General features: G+C 32.1%; 1 protein-coding gene across 3 annotated transcripts in view; it reads right to left on the reverse strand.

Annotated features, from left to right (window-relative positions):
• Positions 1–20,337, reverse strand: part of NBEA (neurobeachin) — a 723,704-nt gene that overhangs the window by 535,012 nt on the left and 168,355 nt on the right. For all 3 annotated transcript variants that reach the window (XM_030818536.1, XM_030818537.1, XM_030818535.1), the window contains 5 exons: positions 13,273–13,425; positions 11,977–12,145; positions 5,534–5,613; positions 4,736–4,798; positions 4,552–4,649 (listed from right to left, as the gene is read on the reverse strand). In XM_030818536.1, coding sequence (XP_030674396.1) covers positions 4,552–4,649; positions 4,736–4,798; positions 5,534–5,613; positions 11,977–12,145; positions 13,273–13,425 — 563 coding nt within the window. The remainder of the gene's footprint in view (positions 1–4,551; positions 4,650–4,735; positions 4,799–5,533; positions 5,614–11,976; positions 12,146–13,272; positions 13,426–20,337) is intronic.

Here is a 20,337-nt window from a genome sequence, read left to right on the forward strand (position 1 = left end):
GGCGTGAACCCGGGAGGCGGAGCTTGCAGTGAGCCGAGATTGAGCCACTGCACTCCAGCCTGGGCGACAGAGCGATACTCCGTCTCAAAAAAAAAAAAAAAAAAAAAAAAAAGAAAAACTGTTTAAAACAGAAACTAGAACAGCAATGTTTTGTTTCTGTTCAGAAAGGCTAGTCAACATACAGAAGGAAGGATTAAACAGCTTACAGAAAGCAGCAGATAAAGCAAACTTGTTTCCTAATAGCCCTACAATTCCTGGTTCCTACTCTAAGATTTTTTTTTATACTTTAAAGTTCTAGGGTACATGTGCACAACGTGCGGGTTTGTTATGTATGTATACATGTGCCATGTTGGTGTGCTGCACCCCTTAACTCATCATTTAGCATTAGGTATATCTCCTAATGCTGTCCCTCCCCCTCCCCTCACCCCACAACAGGCCCCGGGGTGTGATGTTCCCCTTCCTGTGTCTAAGTGCTCTCATTGTTCAATTCCCACCTATGAGGGAGAACACGTGGTATTTGGTTTTTTGTCCTTGCGATAGTTTGCTGAGAATGATGGTTTCCAGCTTCATCCATGTCCCTACAAAGGACATGAACTCATCATTTTTTATGGCTGTACAGTATTCCATGGTGTATATGTGCCACATTTTCTTAATCCAGTCTGTCATTGTTGGACATCTGGTTTGGTTCCAAGTCTTTGCTATTGTGAACAATGTCGCAATAAACATATGTGTGCATTTGTCTTTATAGCAGCATGATTTACAATCCTTTGGTAAGATTTTTTTAAACAAGTATATTATTCAGTTTTTACTTTAAAAGCTTGAGAGGTTTTCTGTTACCTGGAGCAAAATAGCCTCCACTAATATACAACCTAACCTATACAATTACTTCAAGTACTATATAAAAGTAGGGCCATATTCATTATAATATTTGTAAGTGTTTAGACATTTTATTCCATATTTCTTTCTATTAAAAAAGTAATTTGTTTCCATAAAGTAGAAGGGACAATGACAACTATATACACTGGCAACTAATTCTAGAATATAAGAAGGTTCTTTAGGGGCTGTAACAGTATAGTGTGCTTTATTTTATTAAATACGTTTCTGAACAAATAAAATGCCATGGCATATTTTGAGGTAAAGTACTCAGCTGAACAAGAGGATCTAGCAAAAGATGCAATATAATTTTCACAATTTCAGTGATACAAAGGGGAACAAATAGCTTAAAGCTAAAGTCATTACTTTCAGTTTTGCCAAAAGCTTATACTATTAAAAAAGAAAACATGTTATTGATACTGCTTCTTTTTCTCTTTTTTTCTTTTATGCTTTACATTTCATCTATTAAAGAATAAACTAAGAGAAAAGTGATTATTTCCTTTGGAGAATTTTTTTTTCAAATCCCACATTCATAAATATATATGGGTACATATATTTACACTGAAATCCATTTTCAAAACTTTTAGGAACCAAGATCAGTAATGAAAAAAGACAAGTTTGAGAATAGCAAAGTCAGACAGTCAAAAAAAAATACATTCAAGGAATCATAAGAAGCAACATTAAACAGCAAAAATAGTCTTGAGAACCAAAGTAAAAGCTCACAGTCTGGGCCAGGCATGGTGGCTCACGCCTGTAATCCTAACACTTTAGGAGGCCAAGGTGGGCAGACTGCCTGAGCGCAGAAGTTCAAGAGCAGCCTGGGCAACACGGTGAAACCCCGTCTCTACCAAAATACAAAAAAAATTAGTCGGGTGTGGTGGCACATGCCAAGTAGTGCCAGCTACTTGGGAGGCTAAGGCATGAGAACTGCTTGAACCCAGGAGGTGGAGGCTGCTGTAAGCTGAGATGGTACCACTGCACTCCAGCCTAGACAACAGAGTGAGACTCTGTCTAATAAATAAATAAATAAATAAAACCCTTACACTCTAAAAATGTGGCTACACTCAAATATAGAATTGGAAGTTCTCACAGAGTTTCTACTGTCTAGGAATAACTTTGAGTAGCAGGAAAAAAGGTATTAGACCCCACCCTGGGTCAAGAGAAATTATGATTAATGTTGAAACATGAAAATGTCTAGGGCCATCATACATCTACATACCTAGGGATGTGATACAGTATGAATAAGAAATTTACTTTGTTAATGAATGTTTACTTGTAATATACACTATTACTAATTAACAATAATCCTAATTCACCTGCTTAAGCTCGCTATATTCAGTAAGCAAATGGTCTAAGCTATGTAAGACAGGTAGTTGTCTATTCCTTTCTTTGAAATTTTCCAGATATAAAAACATCAAATTTTTAGCTGCTTAGTTCAGCGTTCTGTTATTACAAGGGCTTCCTTAAGCGCAATTAGCATACCATCAGAATTAAACTGAGTTCATTCTTTTTGTTCAACGGTTATACTGAATTCAACTGTATGAATTACAACAGACCAGAATTTTCCTCCCAAAATACTTTATATACAACTGTTAGCCTTTAATGGCTATTTTCTAGAATACAGACATATAAACGCGTTAGCCACTTTCAATATTTTCTATCTAATAAGCCTATTTTTTTCATCTTTTATACTATTCTGAACCAGCTTTCTCCACATTTTTGAAGTAGAAAAGCTGAAGTGTCAAGGAAAGGCCGTTTTTTAATCTGTGTGACTGTTTTTAACATACTGGTAACAATCTGACATGCTCTGCTCATGGTCAGCCATGAGCACAAGGCCTTTTAATCTGTTGTGCTTAATCAGTTCTTTTCTACCATACATTTAAAATACATGTAAATCCTAAAGATTTTACCAAATAGCACTCTCAATTGTAGGATCATATTTCCGATGTGTCAAAATAATAGAATTATATTTCTGCATTTCATCATATTAGACAGTCTAAGTTCGGTATCTTCTACAAGAGTAATGTGGATATCTTCAACTGATTCACTAAATTTATCAGATAATATAATAAACAAAGCAAAATCTAAGGACAAGGACACTAATTATTCAATCTAAATATAAGTTCAGAAGAGTGAGTGTAATTGTACTACATTATTAGATTGAGCTATATGAAATTGCCATTATTTGGTAAAATCAGTTACGTATCAACAGTTTCATATAGTTCAAACTCAAGAGTAAAAAATTATAGGCTGGGCACGGTGGCTCACGCCTGTAATCCCAGCACTTTGGGAGGCCAAGGCGGGCAGATCATAAGGTCAGGAGATCGAGACCATCCTGGCTAAAATGGTGAAACCCCGTCTCTACTAAAACAAAATACAAAAAATTAGCCGGGCGTGGTGGCAGGTGCCTGTAGTCCCAGCTATCAGGAGGCTGAGGCAGGAGAATGGTGTGAACCCGGGAAGTGCAGCTTGCAGTGAGCTGAGATTGCGCTACTGCACACTGCACTCCAGCCTGGGCAACAGAGGGAGACTCTGTCTGAAAAAGAAAAAAAAAATTATAACAGTTGTTAATCGCTAAATGTATAATCTTCTTCAAATAGATTGGCAGCCCTATGAATTATAAACTCAAAAGTAATAGTGATATCACAAGTGAGATAGCATATAGAGATAGTGATTGCTTCTCTAATTTGAAAAGGAGTTCTTCAAGTCTAGAAAGTTGTTATTCATTGATATAAATGGCCAAGTAAAAAAGGCACGTAAAAAAGCCCTTGACAGTCACTGATATATTATTTCCAAACTCTTTTTTACACTCTTTTTCACAATAAAACTGTGGAAATTCACTGAGGTATACATGGCATAACCTCGATATCCTGCTCATCCCACTAATTAAAACTCTAGAAAAATAAAAAGAAAAAATTCCTTAAAAAGCTTAATTATAGGGTTAAGTTCATAAAAATACTAATTAAGAAATTGTTTTTCACCTATCTACCAAGTTACTTTTCAATTGCCACAACAAAAGTTGGTTTTCAGTTTCTTTCGGCTTTGGCCTCTTATTCCAAAACACCTTTCATCTCTATTATTTCCATTGCACTGCCACTGTCTCAAGTCATCATCTTTAATACTGATGAATAAAATAATCTCCCTGCTGATATTGCTACATCAGTTTGTCCTTCAACTCATGTTTCACACTGGTGATTGTAAATCTAACAAAAGAGCAATCTGAGCACAACTTTTCCCCTATTCAAAATTCTTTAATTTTCATCACCAGCTAAAAAAAAAAAAAAAACCACTAAAGTTATTACCATTCTATGAACCTTCCAAATCTGGCTATAATCTCTCTCAGGCCTCACATCATAAAATTTCATTGTATCCTCTTTTGTTAAAACGTGTCTTGCTTTTTCGTGTCTTCTTGAACAAAAAAAATGCTCTATTCACAATTTGTAATGTCCTTACTATAGCAAAAACAATTTGATTACTCTTCTTGATTCCTGAGACTACTGTTTATACACTTCATCAGTTTCCTGAGTATTCGAGGATCAATAGCAGCGTTCTCCATTTATTCTCTTATGTGCAAGACTTTGCTATATTTATTCAAATATTCATAGAATAGCAGTTATTCTAGGAGGAACAACTGTGCTCCATTAAATTCTAATAGTAATACTAATATTATAATCATACCTTATTCCATTTCTTTGATCAAATGCTGGTATCATTGAGGCTGGGTGTTCTGACATTAAAGCCACCAGTAACTGTAGCACATCATGAATATTTTCATCCTGCATAAATCACCAATATTGATTTAAAATTTTACTCTAAAGATTGGCTTAAATATTTAAAATAAAAGGCCCATAACATGTCCTACCTCATGCATCGTAAGTAGGTAATTTAATATACTCTGAAGTTCATCTTCCTTGACCCCTCGATCCTAATTTTTAAAAAATATTTTATTACTTTACATCTAAAATTAAAATTTTAATTTAAAAGATGTCAAAATAATCATTTTAAAAGAAAATAAGTTAGTTTAATGTAGTGATATTTTAATTAAAATCCCCACACATTTCACAATTTATAGACTGTATTATTTCAAGTTAATTAAGTAAATATTTAGAAAATTATATCAATTTTTAAAAGTCATTAGTATTTGATTATATTCACTATAAAAAGTTAGCATATTTTGACCATCTAAGTATTCTTATGACTATTTTCTAATCACTCTTACCTTAAAACAATATAAATGCAAGACTGTACAGTATCAATTTCTGTGTACTATCTCACAATTTGTATTTATTTTCACTTTGGTTTCATCTTAACATTTAAAAAATCCTACTACAATAAAATACATAATGTAAGCCTTCTTAAACTGGCACACAGATCATTTTCTAGAATAATGGTCAATTACTATAAGAATAAGGGCTCAATTCCTATTCATATGTTCCTTGTCCATTTCTGTCACATCCCTTAATAGGGAAGATTTCAGAGAACATTTAACCAGAAGTTAGTTAAGTTCAATAAAAGTTAATACTAAGATGTGCGGAATTTTGAAAGCAATTCATGAATTAAAGGCAGCTATTACTAATTTAACAATAATAATTTTAAAACATGCCAGAAATTCCTTTCTACCTAATATACTATAATTTTAAATTATATAAAATTATTTTACCTTCAGTATCAGCTGTTTCAGAAAAAGTAGCATAAATGCCCTCAGTGATATAATTTCTTTTTGTGATGGCCGGGGACCATCTAGAACAAAACAGAAAAAAAAGTAAAAATAAAAAATACAAGATATTAAATAAGCTAAATGCAATTATGTTGGGATACCATGGCATTCTTGAATAATTATCTTTATTAAAATTACAATATTTATATTAATGCTATAAAATTTTAATAATATGAGTATCCAAAAATTAACTTTCAAATTTTTGGCAATTTCAAATCATTTACTGAATGTCTGATTTTGTGGAAAAAAGAACTTTTTAAAAAGTTGTTATATATTAATATCCATTTATAAATGTATAATCCCCAAGTATTTATATTAATGCTTTAATATTTTTTCTGTTTTTATTACATTAATAGGTTTCCCAATATGTCTTCCATTCTCAATTAAACTTGTCTTCATTTAAGGACTCTCTTCATTTTCACCCCACACATTATTTAACAAAGCACAGAAAAAATGACACTCTGTTTTATTGCAATTATTTGTTTTGCAGCCTATTTCTTCTATGTCACTTGTATACAGAAAATACATACTATAGTGGGCATTTATGCTGCATCAATAAGTGAAAATGAGTATAAAATATTAAAATGTACATACATATCAGTTCTATCATAATGTACAAATTTTAAAGTAATTTCAAAATATTTAATTACTAATAAAAATGAAAATATATGTAATATGCATAATATACAATAAAGAATACTTTTAAAAAACGAGGCTAAATTCATAAAAATCCTGTAACATTAAGCATTTCTTGTAGCAACCAGTATTTATCTACTGCTTTACAAGTTTGAAAAGCATAATCCCTTCATGTATAATGTATAGCATCTGCTTATTCACTTAATATTTACATGAAGATTATTATATCTGCAAGCAAGTTATTATCCAAAAAATCCATCCCGCCTATTATAATAAAAGAAATATCTTCCCTATTTCCCAGACTGCTCTCCACCTTTTATTGCCCCACTGCCACCAAGATGCACAAAGTACTCTTCCCCTCCTATTGACACTTGGTATTACTTTAAAAAAACTTTTCATTGTAAAATATTGCCAATGTACACAAAACATACATGAACAACTTAATGAATTGTAATAAAATGAACACCTGTATAAACAGTTGTTTGGTCAAGAAATTGAACACTGACAGTAGCCTGACAGGGAAACCCGTCAACCGTATGCTGGTAAAGGAACAATCTGCAGAGTGGAGAGATGAGGTCCTGATTTTGAGCATTTATGTATTTCTGATTTCTATCATATTAATAATAATCTGATTTCAAGTTCAAGCTACTAATGATTTAACAAGCAGCTCATAAAATTCCTGAATATCTGACAACTGATGGTGATCCCATCCTGCCCTGCATGCCAAAGCCCTCACCATGCCCCAGACCTTAGCTCTGTGCCACATTCCTTTTCCTGATCACACCCGCACTCCATCCAAGAACAGACAGATACTGTCTTAGTAATAATTTCCTTATTCTTCTATTTCTGCTACCAATTAATAAAATTGGACCAGATTTATAACATCTCTGTGCCTTAGGTTTGTTTTCTTCTTTATTGTTAGGGTAAGAATAATAATACTGCTTGTCATAGGACGTCTTGTGAGGATTAAATGGATCAACATAAGTAAAGGAATTAGACTAGTACCAGGCCCATTTTAATCACAAGCACTCAAATGTTGGCAATAATTACTTTTATTGTATACTGCATAATACAAACAGCATGTTGCAAAGAAATATATACATATTTGTGTGCTTTGTGTACGATATAAATCCATTTCTGCAAAATAAAATACAAACCGATTTATCTAACAAATATAAAATAGAACGAAGAAACAAATCCCCAAATAATACTATTTATGTAAAATATAGAAGCTAAACAATAAATTAGTAATACACACATAAATAGCAAAAGAGTAAAACATAGTAAAAAATAATAAGCACCCATGTAAAGAAAAGAAATAACGTAAAATTTGGGATGGAGTTATTTCTATGACAGGGAAGAGAAAAGAGATGTGACCATGCATGAGAATATTAGGCTCATTGGTAATGTTCTGTTTCTTAGGCTTACTGATGTTTAAATGAGGTTCATTTTATATTTATATTTATAATTATAACATGTTTATATATTACATTGATATATGTAATTATACCACTTTGTGTTCATGATGTATTCAAAATAAAGCTTTGAAACACCTATGTGTATGCATGAGTAAGCTCATGTTTGTATGAGCAGAGAAAAAGCAGTAGAAAGATATACAAGACTGGAAACATTGGCTACCTGGGAGAGTAGTAACATTTTATTTATAAACCTTTGTATTATTTCACCTGCTACCACAAATATGTATTACCTGTCCTATAATATTTTTAATATATCTCAATGCTTTTACACTTAACTATATATAATAATAATTTAAGAGACAAAAGTGCTAAGTTATAGTCAAAGCAAAAATATCCTACTTCTCAAGGTGAGTGGCTACACATGAATAGTTCTACGAAAGCTAGTGTAGTGCAAATTATCTTTAGAGTGTCCTTAAAAGAAAGCATTTGTTTAAAATGGTATTGAAAAGTGCTGTCATTTAGAAAACTATATACTTCAAGTCAGAACCTTACATTCTGCTATATAACAAAATTAATTTCAAAGTATTAAAATGTTAAAGTAAAATAATAATTTAAATGATAAAGAAAAATAAATGCTGATTCCACCTTCCTGTCATTTTCATTTAAAATATATGTACTGGTACTCTTCCTTTCCCTCTCTGATGGAGCTAGAGCCAGTAAGGCCTCAGGGGCAAGGGTTCTATGGAGGGAGCAGAGGCCCTAGTGACACCCAGGGTCTTACAGAGCCAGAGGCAAGTGAGTCTGGAAGGACTTTCAGGGTCAGGGCCAAGGAGACTAGAGGTTAGGAGGGTGACAGTGCCAAAGAAACAACTGGGGCTGACGAGAAAACAAGGGCCATTCAGAGTCAAATCTGAGGGTATCAATGTTAAAGCTGACAGTGTTATGGCGTGTGTATCAAAACATTGGTTTTATAAAGTAGAATAAGAAAATGTATAAATATATTAAAGACAATAGGAGCAAGATTTCTCACTATTGAAGAAGAAAGCTGCAAATTTAAAAAGTTTGAGGCTAGACTGAGCCATGTGGCTTTGGACTGGAATTGAAGGTACTGCTGTGAACTCATGGTTTTAATATAGATAAATCAGTTGAGATGTACCTATATACATAGATATAAACATCATTTCCTAGATCTGTCCACGAAAAGTACGTAGAAGTAATGACATTCAAAAACCAAGAAGCACACCTCACATCCAGATCTTGGTTTCTAAAAACCATATCCACCAAGCAAACCAGGGCTTCTTGGAAAAATGGCTAATTTCAGGGCTGGGATAAGGAAAGTGTAGGACAAGTCAGAAACATCTTGTTTCAGAAAGTAAAAAAGTATTAAAAACTTATGGGCATTTGTCCCACAATCCATGTGAAGGGTCCTACTGGCCAAATCTTGAGCATCAAAATAATGATACAACCCAGGAGACAGACAAACCACAGCCCTAGGACTAAATCCATCAGGCCACTTTTTTTTTTGTAAGTTTCACTAGAACAAGCCACACCTATTCATTTACATACTGTCTGTGGTTATTTCTGCAATACAATATCAGAGCTGACTATGTGCAACAGAGACCTTATGCCTCCGCAAGCCTAAAGCACTATCTGGCCCTTTGTAAAGAAAGTATACCAACTGTTGATATAACACATTGAATACATGAGTCCATACTGAAATAAAAGATGATAGATAGATAGATAGATAGATAGATAGATAGATAGATAGATAGATAGAGTGGAGGAGTAAAACAAGTTCTTCCTTACAGTAGATATGCCAACTTAATTAATGTCTTAGAAAATATCATCTGTCAGTCATTACAATAAAGATAATTTCTAGTAACAATCGTCGACAAACTAAAACAAGGAGGGGAAACTTTGTTGAAGGACAGGATATTTATACAGTTTCAATGTATTTCTCCACCAAATACTTATTAATTACCAAAGAAAAAGGAATGATTTTATAATGAAGAAACCTGGAAGATAATACCTTAATCATATGTTTAAACTTAACATCACTTGTAAAAGGACAACTCAACATCATGTGCCTCCTTGACATGATACAAGGAGACAGGTACAATATGACTTCTGTGTTATTTCTTGTAAAAATGAAAAAACCTGAATCATCATGAACAAATAGAAAATTCAAATATAAAGTTATTCAAAAAAATAGCTGGCCTGTATTCTTCACAAATGTCAAGGTCCTGAAAGACAAGGAAATACTAAAAAAACTATTCTATGTTGAAGAACATTAAAAGTAAGAATGCAACTAAGCACAACATACGATCCTCAACAGACTTAGTGCAAAAGAATTTTTTTTTTCCTAGAAAAGACATTATTAGTGTAATTAGTGAAATTTGAATGGGGTCTTTGAATTAGATGATAGTATTGTATTAATGCTAACTTCCTGATATTAATGGGTATCCTCTGGTTATTTAACAAAGTGCCTTTACCTTTCAGGAAATACACAATAAAGTATTTAGAGGCGACAGAGTATCATGTCTACAATTTATTATCAATTGATTCAGAAAAAAAGATGTGTATGCATCTGTAGGTGTGTTTATATATACATGAAAAGAGAGCATGAGAGAACAGTAAAGGCTAAGGTGATTAGATGTAAAATATTGAGAATCTGGTGAGGGATGTATGCGAATTCTTTGTGCAATGCTTGCAACTTTGTAACTTTTCTGTAAATTAGAAATTAATATTTTAAGGCAGAAATTATGATGTGTGAATATATGATTTGTTTAGACTAGAGAAAACTCTATCATAGTGTAGCATTTAAGAACTAGGTCTCTGAGTCAGATGGATATGATTCAAATTTTGGTGCTGTTCGGTTTGTACCAACTTTCAGTTTCCTAATCTTTAAAATGAGGATGGTATCAAAAACAAAGTTATATATAGATGCAGTCTTATGTATGTATATGAATATGTCTATCTATAATTACATTATATATATTATTAAACAAATTAACATGTAGAGTGCTTGGCAGAAAAATTCAATAAATTTTAGGCATTACTAACTTAAAAGCAATGGAAGAAGCCATAAAAGGAAAAAATAACAGATCTGAGTATAAATAACTTCTAAAGCCCCATTAATAAAAAGAGATAAAAGTAAGCTTATATAAATATTAAAATAGTAAAATGGGAGGCCGAGTTGGGTGGATCACAAGGTCAGGAGATCAAGACCATCCTGGCTAACACGGTGAAACTCTCTCTCCACTAAAAATATAAAAAAATTAGCCGGGCATGCTGGCAGGTGCCTGTAGTCCCAGCTACTCGGGAGGCTGAGGCAGGAGAACGGCATGAACCCAGGTGACAGAGCAAGACTCTCAAAAAAAAAAAAAGGAAAGTGCTATTTTTCCTTATCAACGGGATTATTATAAAACTATAATATTCAATGCTATTGTGAGCACGCAAAAGGAAGTACTCTAACATACTACTGGTAAAACTGTAAAATAATATGACATTCCTGAAAAAAATTTAAAACATTTTTCATTAGCCCCCTTCTCAGTAATTTTAAACAAATCAAAGATGGAGGTAAACACATATATATAAATGAGAGAATGCTCTAACATTTACAGAATCAAAACTTTAGAAACGATGTAAATGGTACATCCCCTTACATTACTACATTGAGCTGAGAAAAGAACAAGATAGAAAAATTGAGAAAATCTCAATCTATAATTAAAAAGTTTAAATATTTTTATATATGTATGCAATGAGAAACACTGGAAGAAAACATGCCAAAATCATATCAGTAATTATTATTGGGGTTTGGGTCATAAATATATTTTTTCTTCTGTATTATTTTATTTTCTATATTTTTTGTGTAATTAGAAAAACTGGCTATATTTTCAAAACAAAAAAATCACAGTGAAGAATTAAATTAGTTTCCATTATAGTCAGAAGAAAGGATAAATTTGGAATAAAAATATAAAAAAGTAACAATCTGAAAATGTTGAAAGCAACTGATGTGCTAGAAGACATCAGTTATAACCAATATCATTTATCTGTTTTTAATATTATGAATGTATCTTCCCGAATGAAAAAAAAGCATAGAGGCTAAAATAAAGACTATTGTTGCTTTTTACCTGATTTTATTCCAAAATAATTTAATATTGAAAAGCCCAAAACTTCTTTACTACAAACAATTCTCAATATGCCAGTTTGCTACATAAGAAATAAAATATTTCAGTGATTTCATAGTCATGTACACTGCTCACTTCAACAGTACTCAGAATACAGAATAATCATAGGCAAATGTAAATACAGTGGAAGTGTTATACATACCTAATCCTTTAGGTGTAATGCCACTACTGTCAGCAGGATTAATAACCCAGTAGTAATATTTTAAGGTGTGCATTAGCTGTAATACTGTTCCTACTCTGCGTATGGTGGTGTAGATGGTAGCAGTTCCAATAAATTCAGCAGACAAATATGTGTATAGGGAAAGTTGAACCTAATACAGAATATTAACAGATCATTAAAATGAATTTAAAATGCCTCAAGTGCTTATATTATATACATTCAGTTTTAATTTAAATGTGAATTAGTAAAGGCCAAGAAATGACCATTTATTATGAGGTTAGAAATAACTTTCTGCTTCAATATTATTTATATTTAAAATATATATAATCTGCAATTAACATACTCTAATAAACTTATAATAGAGGTAGTCTAATAACTGTGGCAATTAAATAATTTTAAAATGATTTAATAATTTATTGAAATTAATCTGATAAAATGATTAAAATATTTTAAAAGTCAACTAAAGCTCTTAAAGTACATTTCAGTAGCTTTCAGTGTAAAAATTTCTTCATAGCAATAGAACATCAGTCAGCTAAAGCATATCTGAAAACATATATATTTTTGTCATATATCCTAAAAGTTCATGCAATTTCAAATTCTCCTCACCTATGGCCATAACATATAGTTTGCTTTCACAATCTGACCATGTGAGCATAGAGATGGCATGTCAGACATCTTGCTTAAAAGAGTTCTCAAAATTCAGATTTGGGCTTAGGCAATAATTAATAACTCCGTGAGATATTTTTAAACTGTAAAAGATAGCTCAAAATCAAAATATCCTTCATTATTGATTTCAACTAGGACTAAATCCTTGTATATAAAATAATAAGAATTTTCTGTTATTATCTGGAAAAATATTTATTTCATGTATATATTTATTTTTAAATTAGTATTATTTACATGTCATGATATAAATTCTACCTTCAAAATAAAAGCGATTTTCCAGCAAAATGATTACAGTCATAATACAATTAGTTATCTGTTCTCTTTCCTAGTCTTTCAAAAATTGGTATAGCAAATTTTCTTCATTGAAAAGTATGTATCACATCTAAAGATGTTAGAATGCAGTGTTACACAAAGATTCTTTTTTACCTATGGTTTCATTTATTTTACTACTTATAAATATTTTGATCTCCTGATACTGCCTAACACAATTGCCGCAGATTAACTATAAAATGAGCTAAAATGTTCAAATGTTTTCCACTGAATACTGTAGATCCAGCAACTATAATGTATAACATTACACTAAAACAAACTGAATAAGTACAAAATTCATACCTTTGCAGGTGTATGTATCCAGATGGCTGGGTTAAACAAAATGTGATCACAAAGCTGCTTCAGCAAAGGTGCTCCATGAGATAAACCGTCAAGGTATTTTGCAAAAGATAAAAATTGCTCCAGGACAGCTCTAGTTATATGAACTCTTGAGGACTAAGAAAGAAAACAGAAATTCTAGCTTGAAACATCCAGAATATCAAATTGTATTATTTCTGACTTAGCTAAGGACACATGAATTTTTCATATGCTATCCCTAATAAATATGAAATAAACATTTATGTTTTCTTTGCTATTAAAATATAACTTTAAGAGATCTAAAATTTTAGCTATTTCTTTGAGTGATAGCTTGTTATTTGAAGCCTGATCTAAGACAATTATAGATAAATAATTCAAGTTAAATAATGCTACTATTAGCTAAAGAAATGAAATGTTATAAATAATGGCTTCATTTCATTTTTTGTAGAAATTGACATACAAGAAGAGATCTTAGACATAGAAATAAAAAGTGATAGTGGTTAAAATATGTAAAAATACTGCTTAAAAATATGTAAAATACTGCTTAAAATATTATTTCCTTGGCCTTCTCTTCTCCATAAATACCCTATCCTTGGATGATACAGTACACTTTCACAGCTTCATATAACACTATGTCTATGCTGAACACTCGCTTCAAGAATTTTCAACTGCTATCACCATGTACCTATTACCAATGGTATTTAAACAACAGACTCTCCAAAACTGAAACCAAACCTTAAAGCTGCACCATCTCATACAGTAGCCAGAAGCCCTATGTGGCAATTGAGCTGCTGGAATACTGCAATTGAAAGTGAGATGTGTTGTAAGTATGAAAAAACTGGGTTTTTCCAGCTCAAAATATTTTTAAAAATCGTATTTTCTTATTGAATAGATGTTGAAATAATATTTTGCATATTATCAAAATAAAATACTAGGCTAAATACGTTATTAAAATTAATACCACCTGTAATTTTTTACTAGAAAATATTAAATTGCACCTGAGGCTTGAATTGTAATTTAATTGGACAATGCTATCCTAGAATACAATTTCAGATAAAAATGCTACAATATTAAAAAATGCTCTTCATAAAAGCTGATAATTCAAACTCAAATATCAAAAAATTTATCTTCCTACACAAATCTTTTCTTCCTCATCTAGTGATACTATTTTGTAGTATCACTATCCTTTCAGTCATAGGGTAAAGAATCACCTACCACTCAATCCTGAAGCACACATCACACAACACATCTTTCCTCCCTATTCTTCACTGACTGAAGTCTGAATATCAGTTTAAGATAATCTAAGTTTAAAAGGGATGAAATTGTCTTACCAATTTTACCTCTCATATGATTTAGCTACATTTTTCATGCTCATAACAAGGACAACTCAATAAATTTGACTTAAGCACATCATGAATGTTCACACTTCTACATAAATGGTACAAACTAAAATGATTGCAAATAACTAACAACAACGTGTAAAGTAGAGTAGGAGACAATGAAGACTGGTGAGGACCAAAACTAACCTCTTTGCTGAGTCCTACAGAATATTACTGTGGGCCAATTTCACCCACAGGACACATTTGCTTCCCTTGCTTTACCATCTTGCTCCCCCAGTTTGTAACACCCTTGCATACATTTCCTTTACCTCAAAGGTAGAACTCAAGACTTTTAGTCATTTAGAAAATATAGATGTTGATTACTCACTATTAGTCGAATACGCTCCCTGGCACTGTCAAAAAAGCAGCTAACAAAATTGAAGAAAAAAACTCTGCCTCACAGAACATATTCTGAGATGATAAGGCAGGAACACATAGTAAATAAAATAAAAAGGTAAAATATGTAACATGTTAGAGGTCACTAAGTTCATGGAAGAAACTATGGAGCAGATAAAACATTTGTAGAAGGATGGTTAACAGGTTTTACCAAGAAGGGGGCATTTAATTGGTTCACATTATTATAAAGTTAAAAATGATTTAGTATTAATATAATAGAATTATGTATCTGACAAAATTACCAATGGTGCTTACATAAGCAATAGCCTACAAAATTCAAACCAAATCTTAGTACATAATTTTCAATGAAAATTTTACAAAAGATGGTGGAAATGATCTAAATAAATAGCTGACTTAATAAAGGGGGGGAACCAAAACAAGTATTTGAGTTTAAAAAGTAAAGATCGGGTAATCATATTTAAAGGAATATCAATGAAAATAATATAGCACTTTAAATTTAAAAATGTTTGTCAATGAATGAAATTAAAATAAGAGATCACTAGTTATTTAAAACTGTAGCCAGCTCCTTTACTAATTATAATTTCACATAGCTTATCTTATACATTCTATTTTTATTCAGTAGTAATGATTTCAAGAACATGATCTGATACATTCTACTCTTACACTTAAAACTCTAAAATAGAATATAGTCAGATCCTGTTACTAGATAACCATGCTATGTGACCAGACTGTAGCTCATAAAAATTATTCATCATGTCCTTATAAAGAACATTAACCTGTATTATAAAATCAGGCTGACCATTATAAGCATATCCACTCGATGAATTCATAATATAGAATCAAGTTTGGAACTTGGACCATGATATTAAAAGGTATACTAGAAGCATCACAAGGCCTTCTACATTACTTTAAAAAAAAAGGCAGGGGGGCCATTGTTTTTGCCTACCAATTAATGCTGTTGGGTAGCAGATTTGCATTCTAAAATTATTCTTTAGAAAATATTTTTCTAAAATTGTGTCTTTTTATTGACCTACTCAAAATCCTATTCTGGATTGTAAATAGTATATAAATGTATAAATGAATATTCTCTTCAACAGCATGTTACCTTTACCTCCTAGTAGTACTTATTCCTTCTTCCTTGTATTATTGTTAGTGTAAAAAAAACTCTTTCCTAATATAAGAAAGGATATTATCTTATTCATCTTTTATCCTCCTGATCCCTACCCTAATTTCTCAGGAAATGTTTAACTGAATTAATGTCAAATTCAAAAACAATAAGAATAGAATAGGTAGGAAAAAACACAGCCTGGGAAAAGAAGAAAGAAGATCTCTGACTCTGCTTTTAAATGTATTCCTTTGATTAATGGTTTTAAAATATTTTTATATTTTGGTATTTGTTTTCATTTTCTCAAGTAAAGCTATTTTAAAAAGAGATCTATACTTGGATAGTTTATAGTTATAAATCTGTAACCTTTAGATGGAAATACAATTTAAATCTTATAAAAAATGTAAGCTCTGGAATTTGATCTATGTATTACTTTCATGTGGTGGCAGAATACATAATTTTTAAGAAGTACTATATGTGACATGGCTAACCATATTTGGAAATAATATCTGAGAAGTTATAAAAATAGTTGCGTTATAGCATCCACTCCAGAATTAACTAAACCAAATAGGAGCACTAGCGGTTACAAAGAGAAACTTCTATTCAATAAAGAGAGATTGTTCCAACATTTAGATTAGCCCATAATGGAACAGGTTATCAGAAATGTTCATTTTTATTGTAGAAGGCATTATATATACACACACATATACATATAATGTGTATGAGTATCTATTCAATAAATTGTATAAAACTATTGTAATTGTAGAGGTACATCATAGTCTATTATCCATTCTGCTCCTCCCAGGACTCCAAGGTTGTGCTCCAAATAGCCTAATCCAACCAGATTAATCATGTGTTGTTGTTTTGGTAGGGAGTGACAGGGGAGGGTGGCAGGCAACGATTAGCTCAGAGACTCAGTATCAAAGTTTAGCATTCTCATTGCAACAACTGGTTCAAAGGTAGGCTAGCCAAGCTCTAAGCTAACCAATCAAATTGGAGAGAAGAATCTTGCTCAGTAATTGACAGAAAGGAGCTCGCTTTCTTCACCTGGATGTGAAGGTCTATAGCGCCAATTCTCTCTGGCAGCCTTGTGACCTCAAACAGTATCAGCTTTAGCATAAAATCAACACTGTAGCTGGTACAGCAGAGATATAGATAAAATCTGGGTCTCTGATGACATTATTGAGACCCAGATAACCCAGCCCTGAAACACAACTTACTGTTTGCTGCTTTTCCAACCTTCCGCTGCCTTTCCAACCTTCCCTGTCCTATTTTCATGCTTGGGATGCTCCCTTGCCTACTGGTTTCCAGTTGGGTTTGACTAATTGAAGACATTAGCAAGAAATTAAAGGACAGAAAGAAAATGAAGTTGACCATATATTTTCCAGATTTTACCCCTTCAGTACACTTACACTATACTCCTTTCTTGAAGACCACACTTCAGGTACCCTTTTCCTAATAGCTACAGTAACTTTCTCTTTGGGTTATGCTAAACACTTATTTCCCTCATCTCTTCAAATCTTGCCAAGCTCCCCCTGCTTACAACTTTTTAAATGCCCTTGCATTAAAGTCTTCTCAAAAACCTAGGTTGAGTATGCCATCTGTTTCCTGCCAAGAATATAACTGATAGGCCATCTAACACTAGACTTTCAGTTACATTAGTTAGTATATTTTCTTAATGTTTAAGACACTTTGAATCAAATTTTCTACTAACCACAATCAAAAATATCCTATTGAATATGCTGGATAATCTCTAAGTTTTCCACAAGATCATATTTTGGCAAAACAGAACAAAAACACCTTAAAATTTTCTCGTGGAACAGTAAAATTGTTATTAATAAAAAGGCTTCTCATATACTATCTTCCTAAGATATCTTCTGTGACGAGGAGATATACAAGCTAAGTGGCAGTTAACCAGTAACCTGTTATTAGTTAAGAAATTAAAAAATGAAACTTCTATTACCTATACTATTAATACCACCCTTGCCAGTGATTATTTAAAAATAACACAATGTGAGCATTCCTCCAAGAAAGGTAAAAAAGTTACTCTTTTTAGGTAATCAGACAAGCATGTAAGGACTTTTCATATACTCAATTCAACAACTATTTACTGAACTAAGCACTGTTCTAGGTGCTGAAGATATAGCAATAAGGGGAGACAAAAATATATATACAATACCCCTGCTTTCATGAAGCCTATATTCTAGCAGGAGGAGGCAGAAAATCAGTAAAAAATATAAAACATGCCAGAATGGTGTGCAAAATTAGCAGCATAGGTAAACACTGATGGTTATGGAAGGAATACCAATTTATTCAGAATGATTGGAGAATACTTCTGTGATAAGGCATCATATAAGCAAAATCCTGAATGAGGCGTAGAATCAAAGTCTGTGAGTATCTGAAGAAAGAGTGATGGAAACAATGGGGCAAGTAAATGCAAAAGTCCTTGGGTAAATGCTTACAATTTTAGTTCTTAAGGAAAAGGCAAAAAGACCTTTGCCTAAAACAGAAAGCAAGAAGAGTGGGAAGAGATGAAGTGAGGTATAAGGCTTATGACTTCATTATGAGAAGGATGAAGACTTGAATAAGATTTGGCACATTTTAGGACAACTAGTCTAACTGCAAGTGAAAAATGGACTGTAGGTAACCAATGGTGAAGGATGATCATGGTTTGAACTAAGATGATATCAACGGACATGGTAAGGAGTTGAGAAGTAAAGAGGAAGTAGTAATTGATTCTGGATACATTTTGACAGTAAGACAACATAATTTCCTGAGTTTGGATCTAGAGTGCAAAAAAAGTAGAGTCAAAAAGAATTAACTTTTTGGTTTCAACTACTTGTTGAATGGTAATGCCTCTAAATAAGATAAAGAACTCTGAAGGATGAAAAATTAAGAGAAAAATCAGTTTGGATAATTTAGTCAAGAAGATTACTAGAAATCCAAGTGGAACTAAAAATAGGAGAAACAATTGAGAGTAATTAGTATTTACAGGATCATGGAAGCTGTAGAAGTGGATAATCACAATTAGAGTAAGGTACTGTGTAGATGGAAAAGTGAAACGCTTTCCAGGATTAATCACTGGGACAGAACAGTCATCACAATTTAGAAAGATGAAGCAGAACTAATGAGAGAGAATAAGTAAGAAAAAAACAAAGCAAGCCATCACAAAACACAACGCAAGAAAGCATTTCAAGAAGGAAAGAATGTTCAACTGAAATATTCACAGGTCAAATAAGATAAGGACTGAGAAACAATCAGAGGACAGATTATGAAGGCCACTGGTGACAAAGACATGAGCCCTCTTAAAGGACATGTAAGAACGAAAGCCAGGTTGGAACAGGAGTAGATTTAGGAGTAAACGAAGAGTCCAGGAATATAAGGAAGGTTTAAAATCTGAAAAATAATCAATGTAATTGACTAAATTAAGAAAAATGAAGAAACATCATAATCATTTTTCTACATACTGCAGAAAAGGTGTTTGATAAAATCCCGTTTATAATAAAGAAAACTCTTAGCAAACCAGAAATAGATAATTCCTTAATTTAACTAATAAATCTACACAAAGTAATCTATTAAAAATATCATACTTAGTGGCTAATTATTAAAAGCATTGCCCATGAGATCAGGAATAAGACAGGGATGGCCACTATCACAATTTTTATTCCAACACTGTACTGGCACTTTTTAGGTGGCATAACAAGGCAAGGAAAAAAAAAACTAAATATTAGAAAGGAAAAAACTATCATTCTCCAATGTTATTATTGTCTACAAAAATTTTTCTGAAAAAATCTACAAATGACTAGATTTAATAGAGGAATAGAAAGACTGGTATATAAAAGTTCAACATAAATATCAATTATAATTCTATGTATTCTATTTTCAACAAATTAAAAATCAAGACTTTTAATTGCTTCCTGGCCTTTTGGTTAAGATCAAGTGTAAAACATTAAAATTTTAAGGGCATCAAATAATATCAAATACCTGGAAATAAATCCATCAAAAAGACAGAAACTGTTCCATATAGAAAACTACAAAAGAAAATCCCAATTAATAAAAGAATATACCAAGTATATGACCTGAAAGATTCAATATAGGAAAGATGTCAATATAGTACAATAAAAATCCTCATGCTTTTTGGTGGAAGTTGATAAGCTGATATGTATATGGAAATGCAAAGACCCAAAAACAGCCAAGGCAATCTTCAAG

This window comes from Nomascus leucogenys, chromosome 9 (genome assembly GCF_006542625.1).
Source record: "Nomascus leucogenys isolate Asia chromosome 9, Asia_NLE_v1, whole genome shotgun sequence".
Classification (NCBI taxonomy): Eukaryota; Metazoa; Chordata; class Mammalia; order Primates; family Hylobatidae; genus Nomascus; species Nomascus leucogenys.